Here is an 11,693-nt window from a genome sequence, read left to right as displayed (position 1 = left end):
AAGGGGCAAAGGTGGTAGCCATGGAGGTGTGAGGAGGGACCCCCGCAAAGGTGAGGTTGGCCCACTTGGTGCCCTTTGCCGAGAAACAACTCTGGGAAGTCGAGCTTCTCGGCTCCTCTACTTCTTTCAGCCCCCAGCAGGCTCCACGGGGAATGATTACCTGCCTCTTCCAATCCTGAGGTCGGGCGCCCGAGCGCGTCTCTTCCCCTGGCCAGCGGCTTGCTGAAACTCCGGCCCCGGCGGCTGGAACGTAACCCCGCCTTCCGTTTCCCTCCTCCCGCTCCCCGCAGGGGTGGAGCCTGAGCGAGGAGCCCGCGAGCTCTCCTCTCTCCTCTCTCTCCGCGGATGACGAGGGGCTGGATAACATGGAGTCGGGCAAGATGGCGCCTCCCAAGAACGCTCCGAGAGATGCCTTGGTAAGTGCGAAGGATGAGCAGCGGAGCGCGAAGCCAGGTGCAGCCAGGGACCTGCGAGGCAGGGCCACGCCGAGGGCCTGAGGGTGGGCTCGCACGCTCGTTTCTGTCTAGTCAGGGCCGTCAGAAGGAGAGGGTGATGGGGATGCGCCCTGGCCCCAGGGCCCCTATCTCGCCGCTTGGGCCAAGCCCTGCCAGAGGGTCGCGGTCCAGCGGAGCTTGCGGAACGGCTGCCCAGCTTTGTGTCCTGGGCTTCGGGCCCCTGCCTCCCCCTCGTCTCTAGCTATCTGCCAGCCCTGACTCCGCATCCAGAGTTCTGATGCTAGCTTAACCCGCTGCCACAACCAAAAATGACAACCAGCTGGAGCTACTTACCTCTGCTGGGGAAGCCAACTTCTGTCTTCTCTTTGCCCCACACCCCGCCCCCAACCCCGCCAAAAAATAAAAATAAAAGTTTTCTGCAAAAGCGTACTATGCGATTTGGTGTGATCACTGACTCACTTGGGAGGGCAAGGGTGAGTAGGACTTTGGAGCCCAAAGAAGGGGAACCTTGTATCATAAATATAAATACTACCCTTCAGTGCAGCCTTGATTTCCAGTACCAAATTCTGCATCTGGCGTTTTTATTTGAATCCACAGGTGATGGCACAGATCCTGAAGGATATGGGAATCACAGAGTATGAACCAAGGGTTATAAATCAAATGTTGGAATTTGCTTTCCGTAAGTTAAACACCAAAAACTTGCCTAACTTGTGAACTTGAAAAGATATTTTCATCGTAAGAACATTTTCTTTTATTTTCTTTTTTGAGACACGGACTCGCTGTTGCCCAGGCTAGAAGGCAGTGGCGCGATCTTGGCTCACTGCAGCCTCCGCCTCCTGGGTTCAAGCGATTCTCATGCCTCAGCCTCCCAAGCTGGGACTACAGGCACTTGCCACCACGCCTGGCTAAGTGTTGTATTTTTAGTAGAAAGGGAGTTTCGCCATATTGCCCAGGCTGGCCTCGAACTACTGACTCAAGTGATCCGCCCATCTCGGCCTCCCAAAGTGCTAGGATTACAGGCGTGAGCTACCGCGCCCAGCCTTGTGAGAACATCTTCAACCAAATTATGTAACAGTTAGTGTCATAGAATTCAGCCTAAAGAACTAAAGGAGCTCAAGCTAGGGGACAGTAGTATTCACACTGTGATATCTGTTTAAAACTGATCATATAGACAGGACAATTACTTATTAAAATCAGCATTTAAGCTGGGCACAGTAGCTTACACCTGTAATCTCGGCACTTCCGGAGGCTGACGCGGGGAGGCCAGGAGTTTGAGTTATGCCTAGGCAACATAGTGAGACCCTGTCTCTACAAAAAAACACAAAATTTATAAACCGTCTACAAATTAGCGGAAAGTTTTATTAAGACAAGTAGCCATAAATATTAAGCTGTCTTCATATGTTTAAGAAAAGATTGTTTTGTTCTTAAAGGTTATGTGACTACAATTCTGGATGATGCAAAAATTTATTCGAGCCATGCTAAGAAACCTAATGTTGATGCAGATGATGTGAGACTGGCAATCCAGTGTCGTGCTGACCAATCTTTTACCTCTCCTCCCCCAAGAGATGTGAGCAAACTTTGATTTGAAGTTATTTTTACTTACATTTTTTTAAACTGTAGTTCTAATAAGGATTTTTTTTTAAGTTTTTACTGGATATCGCAAGGCAGAAAAATCAAACCCCTTTGCCACTGATTAAGCCATATGCAGGACCTAGACTGCCACCTGACAGATACTGCTTAACAGCTCCAAACTATAGGCTGAAGTCCTTAATTAAAAAGGTAAGAAATTTTAGTCTTTTCTTTTTTTAAAAGATGGAATATGATAGGGGACTTTGTGAAAAGCAAATTCTTGTAGCTAGTATAGTAGATTAAAGGTTAAGATAACTTACTAGAATTTTTTTAATTTTAAAAAATTTTTGAGCTAGATGGAACTTTAGTGTTCATCTAACTCAACAGTCATTTTTCACATCAGGAAGCAGGGCCTGAACTCATTTATGAAGTTAGTAGCAAAGCTAGGACTGATTCCAAGCCTCATAACTCCCAATCTTTCCACTATATCATAGTTTTTTAGTGAGGCCTAATAACAGAGGAAATTATACCATCAGGAATTAGGCCAGCTTTCTAAAATATGACATAAAGCTCTCCCATCACTGAAAAAGTTCTCCCCATAATAGGCTGCCTTTTCTGAAGTTCCACTCTAAGAGTTTTATTCTTTTTTGGGTTAAGAAATTGACCAGTTTAGATTAAAAATCACAAAGTAGTTAGAGTCTTATTTGAATGGGGATAACAGCTGTCTTAAACTTTAATACTGCATAAGATTATATATGTATTCATATCTATTTTTATATAGATAAAGACATGTATATATGTTTATGCAAACCCCAGATTAAATGTTGGATTTAGAACACTGACAGAACAAAAACAGGACTTTCTTGCCATGGATTATCCATAATCATTTACATCAGCAATCCTAATTTCATTCCTGGTAAATTTAGGTGTCACATCTTAACATTAATTTGTTTTTTAAATCCCCTAGGGACCTAACCAAGGGCGACTAGTTCCACGATTAAGTGTTGGTGCTGTTAGTAGCAAACCTACTACTACTATAGGTAAGTGAGAGGAGACAATGGCATTTCTGGCTGGTAAAGCAGTGCCTCAGCACTTGGTTTTGAACTATAATGCAAGTCAAAAAGTGAATCAGAAATTCTTGTGTATGTGTTACTATTAATAATTTTACTCATCCTTTAGTAAAGCTATAAACATACATGTTACTGGATTTCAAAATGAGAAGGCCACAAGGAACGTCTGATCTCAAATATAAAATTGGACATTGCCCCCATTGTTGTTGGTATAAACTGTGATACCAAAAACAGGAGTTTACTCTTAGCTGTGTACTTTACGCCTTCTATAAGGTGCCACACACACTTATGGCAGTAGACTACTTATTAGAAATTTAAATTTCCAAATAAATTGATAAGAGAATACAGTAGAAAGAAGATTAAGGTATACAAAAATCTTAAGGATCTCAAAGAAGAAAATTGTTTTTAATACTAACCTTTTTAAAACATAGTACTGATTGTTTTAGATTGGTCAGTGGGAGCCCCTTCAAGCTGTTTCCTGTGTCCTTTTGACATTATCTGCATCATTCTGTGATCATTTCTTGCTTTCTGATGCAACAAGATGTTCCAAACTCATCTTTATATTTTTCTGCCCAGGTCCTAGAATTATCCACTTGTCCAAAGAGCTCTGGTTCCTTTTAGTGGAGAATGGTATTTAGAAACCATTATTTGTTTCTTTTTAATATCGTTGTTTAGATAATAAGGAAAACAAATAATGGACTTAGATTTCCTTTTTTTTTTCCTATGTTCCTGCTAGGTTTCTTGCATAGTCTAGTAATCAAAGTATTTTCAGAAAAGTCCCTTTTCACAAGTATTTATTTATTGGCTCTTATTGCTTATAACTTGAGTCCTATAGCTGTCATATAGCTCAGGTATAAACAGCATTTGATTTTTGAGGTGTGTAAACCCCCTCTTGATATTCTCAGGATGTAAATTTGCATTTCAGCATTGTAAAACCAGTTTGGTATAGTATTAGTTGTACATGTCTAATTACCTACCTGTGACCATTTTGGACAGAAATCTGCATTATAATCTTTGTAAATTTTCATCATATACTGTTTGTATGTGGGTTCACATTACTTAAATGAATACCAGCTTTTTTAAACCCCTAGGCTGGTAATCAGTTTCGTGTGTTAGGCAGGTTAACCAATTTTAGTTATCAGTTGTGATTTTTATTCCTAGCTAGACATTTGTTGTACATACTTCAGAGATTGTTAAAATCTAGAGTCAGGGCACTACCAAAAAACGCCTGATAGTTTTAAATATGCAAGTTTTTTTTTTTTTTTTGGAGACAGAGTCTCGCTCTGTCACCCAGGCTGGAGTGCAATGGCACAATCTTGGCTCACTGCAACCTCTGCCTCCTAGGTTCAAGCAATTCTCCTGCCTCAGCCTCCCAAGTAGCTGGGATTACAGGTGTGCATCACCACACCAGGCTAATTTTTGTTTTTGTTTTTTTTCAGTAAAGACGGGATTTCACCATGTTGGCCAGGCTGGTCTTGAACTCCTGACCTCAAGTGATCTGCCTGCCTCGGCCTCCCAAAGTGCTAGGATTACAGGTGTGAGCCACCACGCCAGGCCTAAAGATGCAAGTTTTAAACGTTAATTAAAACGAGTTGGCCAGGTGTGGTGGCGCACGCCTGTAATCCTAGCACTTTGGGAGGCCGAGGCGGGCCTATCACTTGAGGTCAGGAGTTCAAGAGCAGCCTGGCCAACATGGTGAAACCCCGTCTCTACTAAAAATACAAAAATTAGCTGGGCATGGTGGCGGGTGCCTGTAATCCCAGCTACTCGGGAGGCTGAGGCACAAGAATCGCTTGAACCCAAGAGGCGGAGGTTACAGTGAGCCAAGATCATGCCACTGCACTCCAGCTTGGGTGACAGAGTAAGACTCTGTCTCAAAAAAAAAAAATTAAAATGATTTATATAGACTTAAGACCTGAGTATTTACTCTGTTCAGTTGGGGGAGGCTCCATCTACAGTCTAATGTGTTCAGTTTTGAAGCCTGAACTCCATACCTACTTAAATGTATTAACAATCCTTAGGCCAAGAAAACATCCACCTACTTTGAACTTTCTTTTTTCTTTATAAAATAAAATACTTACATTGCTTCATTACGCTTCACCAAATTCTTTGAACTGATCCTTAATACATGGGAAAACTTACCTAGGGATGGAGATATTTTAGAGGAAGTTCCACCTCCTGTGTTTGGGAGAGAAAGCAGTAAAACCCAGATTTCTTGGTACCTTTGGGCTTTATTCCCTTAGACTTTCTTCACCTTTGTCCCTAGAAATGATGATAATTGTAGTGTCCTCAGCAACTCTATCTCTGGGTAGACTGCTGGTTCCAGGGGGAAGGGATGTATTGGAAAGCCTGCATCCCCAAATGAAAAATGGGAAATGGATACACTTCCATAAATGTATTTTTTGAGAGAGTGATGATGTCAGTATATAAAGTCTTCGAGTCTTGCAAAATACATTTATTAAGCAAACATTTGTTGAGTACCTATTAGGAGCAAGGTAAAAGAGCCATATGCTCACAAGGATGAAAAATGTTAGCCAAGGCTTGTAATCTAGTCAGTGAGATAAGATAATAATAATAATGACTATCACGTTAAGGGAACCTCAGAGGCAGGATATAAGATGTTTAACTGAGAAAATTAAGGAAAGTTTTATAAAACGGGGTAGTATTTGAGTTGTACCTTGGAATAATGGGTAGAATTTAGATGACTGGGGGTTTAGACTAGGTTATCTCCAAGATATTTTTCTGCTTAAAAAGTATCTGAACACAGAAAGGGAATAAATTTTCTGGGCCCACCTGGAGACCGCAAGGGGTGTATTTGATCTCTGCTTCAGTTTCATGGGCATAGATGACATCTTCCGATTCTCAGCAAGTGACCAAGATTAAAAGTGCCAACTAAGATAATAAATAGAAAACCTGGGTCTTTATTCTGGTAGGTTAAACTCTCATCTTTATGTCTTCATCCAGCTAAATCTCAGTGCTTACTATGCACCAGATGCTGTTTGAAGAGTTTTACAGGGATTATTTTTACTTAATTTTCACAATAATTACATGAAATGGGTGATATTATCCCCCATTTTAAAGAGGAGAAAACTGAGGCACAAAAATTTAAATAACTTGCCCAAGGACACTCAGCTAGTAGGTGAGAGCCTGGATTCAAACTCAAGCAGGTAGGCTACAGAGCCTACATTCTTTACCACTATTCTATACTGAATTTTGTAACATCTAAACAAGCTTGTAAATTTTTTTAAGGTTGTTTTGCTCTTATTTCTAATGACTTTTTCCTCACCTTTTATTAGTTTCCTTTGCTTTGAAAATAGTTTGCAGTAAGCTGAGTGTAGAATATAAATCTGTATAAGTCACCTAACAAACATGGTCTGTTTATTGTAAATACAGCAACCCCACAAACGGTGTCTGTCCCAAATAAAGTTGCAACTCCAATGTCAGTGACAAGCCAAAGATTTACGGTGCAGATTCCACCTTCTCAGTCCACACCTGTCAAACCAGGTAATGTGATTGGGGGTGGGGGACAGAATTTGTGAATAATTTGAAATTGTAGAACCGTTTGTATTCCTATAGCAAGAGGTAAATTGTTTTAATACCCAACAGGAAGGTGGCAGTAATGCTGCAAATGAGGGTTCTTCAGAGGGACCTATGAGCCCTCTAAAATTCTGTGAAATTTTAACATAGTCTCCCCCCTTATCCTTGAGGGATTATTCCAAGACCCCCAGTTAAATTTACAACCTTTAAATTTATAAACTTTCTAAATTATAAGGTTTAATTTATAAATTAGGCACGGCAAGAAATTAACAATAATTAAAAAACAATTACAACAACATACTGTAATAAAATATATGTGAGTGTGATCTCTCAAAGTATCTTAACTATACTGTACTCATCTATTTTTGGATCGCAGTTGACCGCAAGTAGCTGAAACTGCAGATAAGGGGGGACTACTATATACGTAATGTTTTGGGGAGGAGGGAAAGAGTATTCAGTGTGTTCATCAGATTTTCAAAGAACACCGTCAACTAAACAGGTTCCACAAATATAAGGCATCTTCAAGGAAAAGCAGTTAAGGTAAAAGCTCAAGAAAGCGACCAAACTTAGTGATGAATATGTGTATGCAATCCAGAACATAAATGTAAATTCAAGTGAAATTGTACCTTTACTTCATAGGATACACACACACACAGATTGGAATAAGTAGAATTCTGTCATAGCACAGTTTACTAATGTGTATGTCTAGATTTTGTATCTTCTGAAACCTAACCACACAATAAGCAACTTACGTAATAATAAGCAATAATAACACAATAAGCAACTTACTGGCCTATTAGGGAAGTGATTCCTGACCTTGAACATAGGCCTTTGTTTAGTATGTTGCATGATGAATCCAGTGCAGTTTCCCATGACTAAATTGAAATTCTAGGTTGTTAAAATACAACAGAACTTCTTCAACCTTGTACTAGATATGTTTGATTTAATCTTTATCTATACATAGATCAGAACATCACATTATATCCCATAAATATACACAATTATCGGCAGGGTGCAATGGCTCACACTTGTAATCCCAGCACTTTGGGAGACCGAGGCGGGAGGATCACTTGAGGCCAGGAGTTCGAGACCAGCCTGGCCAACATGGTGAAACCTCGTCTCTACTGAAAATACAAAAATTAGCCAGGTATGGTGGCACACGCCTATAATCCCAGCTACTTGGGAACCTGAGGCACAAGAATCACTTGAACTCAGGAGGCGGAGGTTGCAGTGAGCCAAGATCATGCCAGCTTGGACGACAGAGCAAGACACTGTCTCAAAAAAATAATAATTTAAAAATACACAATTATTATTTGCCAATTAAAAATAAAGATTTTTTAAAATTTAATTCAACTCATTGCAGTATAAGTACCTATGTTTCTGTGATATAGTTGCACTTCATGCTATTGAAATTGGTATTAGAATTACATTCAGCTTTGTTGTATACTTTTTATCATATGTTTTGGATTCTGGGTAATTCATAGCCTGGTTTTGGGGGGGCTTCTCTGTTTACAGTTCCTGCAACAACTGCAGTTCAAAATGTTCTGATTAATCCTTCAATGATTGGGCCCAAAAATATTCTTATTACCACCAACATGGTTTCGTCACAAAACACGGCCAATGAAGCAAACCCACTGAAGAGAAAACATGAAGATGATGATGACAATGATATTATGTAAGGAATATAGTCTAGTCTAGATGCATTTCAAAAGGAAAGTTGGTTTTGAGCCCAGTATACTGAACTAGAATATTCTAGATCTTGTTTTACCTTAAAAGACTGAAATGTAGCTGCAGTATTTTTCGTCAGTTAAAACTGTTAGATCTCTTTAGTAAACATACAAACGTGTTTTTCAGTAGGCTTCAATTACAAACAGTTAAGTACTTGTTTCTTAATAGTTTCATTAATGTTGAGTCCTAGTATGGCAATTCTGTTTTTGAGACACTTTTCTGCCTTCTATCACTGATGGCACTTAAGTTTCAGGTTCTATAGCCTAGTCAGCAGATTTAACAGCATAATTTCTGATCTACATTTAAATACTACTTTATTTTATAAGTAATATACTTACTGTCACTAGCTTTTTTATTTTTACCAAATCTCTCAATATAGGAAACATTTTTTTGGAAAGGGTGGATTTAGAGGAGAGATTCTAAATCCATTTTGAATGTATTTGTTTCTTTGCCTTCCTTAACTCCCAAACTCAACTCCCTTTCTAGATCCCATTCATTTTCTGCTTGTTTCTCTCCATTGCTGTTAAATGTAAAAGGCCATACCTGGAATTTTAAAAATATTATTCCTGGTAATACAGCTCAGTGTCGTTTTCCTATTCTTAAAACATGCTCTACATGCCTAATGTTTTGTGATTCACTTTAACCTGATGGTTTGCATTTGCTGTTTTTCACTCATGTCAGAGCAGTTGGGTTTTACCCCTTAGTTTTTATGCCTGTTAAGCTTTACTGTGCTTTTGACAGGTAGTTTTGGGTCAGTTATATTCAGTTTTAGTATTGTATTCCAAGTTGATAACTCTTCCATGTTTCACATTTCTAAATTTAAGAGAGATAATGTAGCTTAAAACATGTTTTGATAAGTAATTACACTGGACCTAGGCAAAACCACTGAAGAACAAGTGTTCCTTTTTACCACATACATATTATGTTTTGATCACTGCTACTTGAGCCCCGCTATTGGTATAATTCAGATCATTTTTTTTAGCTTGTTGCTGAGGATGTCACATATAAGACGGGATCAAACCTGGAAAGTAAGACACTAATGGTTCTCCATCCTCTGTAAGGCCAACAAATAAATTAATGTGATGTAACTTGCATTTATGTGCACTCTGCATAGGTTTCCCAATAATACTGTAATGTTGCTGAACACCTTTCCCTGTTTTCCATTTATACACATATTAAAGTCATATTGGGAAAGATGGCAAAGCTTTTGAGAATATAAACACACCTGTTTTGTTTTTCTTAAGTTCAACATACTTTTGTAGAATTTTGTAAAATAAATGTTCATATCATAATTTAGAATTTATAGCCAAGGATCCTCAAAACAGAAGTTTCATCTTAGGATAGTGCTTGATATATCTAAGAAAGTCCAGTAACAGAGAAGAAGTGTCTCAAATGTCTCATATCAGTTTTAGTGTTTTTCAGTATTAGGGAAAGGTAATATAAAAACAGGTAAAATGTATAAACAGACCTGATCAACATCATAGGAGATAAATATTATATAGCATAGGATATTATTACTTGAATGTTCTCAGGGAGGCAGCAAGTCAGAAGGCCTAGGTTCTAGTCTTAGCTCCATTTACCAACTGTGTGACCTTACTTCACCTCTTAGCCTTGTTCTCACTAGTAGTAGGAAAGTAACACCTACCCTGCCTACCTCACAGGGCTGTTGTGAGGGTTCAATTGGTATATGTGAAAATTCTTCCAAAATTGTAAAATGCTTATGACTATAAGGAATTACTGTATTTGTTCCAAGGTTAATAAAAATTTGAACTTATCAGTGTTCTTTCATTTTTTAGGATTCAAGGGAGATGAACAAAGACCAGTAATTAATTCTGATGGCCAAAAGCCATTAAGATTTGTTTAATGGTTATACATCAGAGAATCACTTGCTTTTATCTGGAATCAGCATGTGACACCATCATAGTGAAGCAAATTGAAAATAAGTAAAAGAATATGGGTTTAAATCTGTTGTCCTTCAGCTTCTATGTGGATTTTTTTAAAAATATGTGCTGATGGTAAATGCAGTGAGGACACTGTTGTTATCTCCAGTTCTTTTATGGGTAGCAAACAAACAAGTATCTATGATCTGAGGAATACAGGAATATAGCCAGCATGGGGTGGGGGGAGAATGGAAGATGTGATGCACACTATGTTCTAAGGGATCCAAGGTGACTGACAGGGAATATTCAAGAGGCAGGAAAGAAAACATTAATCAACTACAGAACAGCAGGTATGCCACCATTTACATTTTAATATATTTATATACAGATGATGATAGATAGATAGATAGATAGATAGATAGATAGATAGATAGATGATAGATAGATATACACACGTGGGTATGCTCTTTATGCAGTCTCACTCTGTCGCCCAGGCTGGAGTGCAGTGGCGCGATTTCGGCTCACTGCGAGCTCCGCTTCCCAGGTTCACGCCATTCTCCTGCCTCAGCCTCAAGAGTAGCTGGGACTACAGGCGCCCACCATCACACCCAGCTAATTTTTTGTATTTTTAGTAGAGACGGGGTTTCACCGTGTTAGCCAGGATGGTCTTGATCTCCTGACCTCATGACCTGCCTACCTGGGCCTCCCAAAGTGTTGGGATTACAGGCATGAGCCACTGCGCCCGGCCTCTTTATGTATATTAAATAGCCTTAGACTGAAAGCAACTGGTCTTCCAGAGGTTGCTTCTGGGGAGGGAAACTGGTAGGTAGGGGACTGAAGAAGGTGTCTTCATTGTATACTCCTTTTTGATCATGTGTAAACCCCTGTGCTAGAGGGAAATTTTGGAAATGAAGAAGAAAACACTGAGCTAAAGGAACAAATTGTTCACTTACGACATGGGAATTATTTTTTTCTGCATATAAACACACATATATAGTCTAGGGTTAAAGGTGAATTTACAACTTAAAGCATACACCTTTGCAATATTTTACCAATAACTCATAATTCCAAATTAGAAAGCACATCCTTATACTGTTTTTTGGGGTTTTTGTTTTGAGGTAGAGTCTCGCTCTGTCGCCCAGGCAGGAGTGCAGTAGCGTGATCTCGGCTCACTGCAACCTCCACCTCCCGGGTTCAAGTGATTCTCCTGCCTCAGCCTTCTGAATAGCTGGGACTACAGTGGCACCCGCCACCACGCCCAGCTAATTTTTGTATTTTTGGTAGAAACGGGGTTTCACCATGTTGGCCAGGCTGGTCCCAAACTCCTGACAGGTGATCTGCCCGCCTCGGCCTCCCAAAGTCCTGGGATTACAGGCGTAAGCCACCATGCCCGGCCCCTTATACTGTTCTAGCTTATATGCACACAAGTTATCTACTATCTTCTTTGGTTAGGT

At 39.7% G+C, this 11,693-nt stretch overlaps 1 protein-coding gene across 1 annotated transcript; it reads left to right on the top strand.

Annotated features, from left to right (window-relative positions):
- Window positions 1–270: 270 nt before the first annotated feature.
- Window positions 271–10,133, top strand: TAF9B (TATA-box binding protein associated factor 9b). The gene is made up of 7 exons (XM_003268992.4): window positions 271–416; window positions 1,053–1,134; window positions 1,886–2,022; window positions 2,100–2,234; window positions 2,992–3,064; window positions 6,488–6,598; window positions 8,147–10,133. The coding sequence occupies exons 1-7, from the start codon at window positions 366–368 to the stop codon at window positions 8,308–8,310; spliced, it is 753 nt and encodes a 250-aa protein (XP_003269040.1). The 5' UTR covers window positions 271–365; the 3' UTR covers window positions 8,311–10,133.
- Window positions 10,134–11,693: the final 1,560 nt, after the last annotated feature.

This window comes from Nomascus leucogenys, chromosome X, assembly GCF_006542625.1.
Source record: "Nomascus leucogenys isolate Asia chromosome X, Asia_NLE_v1, whole genome shotgun sequence".
In the NCBI taxonomy this organism is placed as follows: domain Eukaryota; kingdom Metazoa; phylum Chordata; class Mammalia; order Primates; family Hylobatidae; genus Nomascus; species Nomascus leucogenys.
Note: the sequence above shows the minus strand (reverse complement) of the source record. Positions and strands in the feature narration are given on the sequence as shown.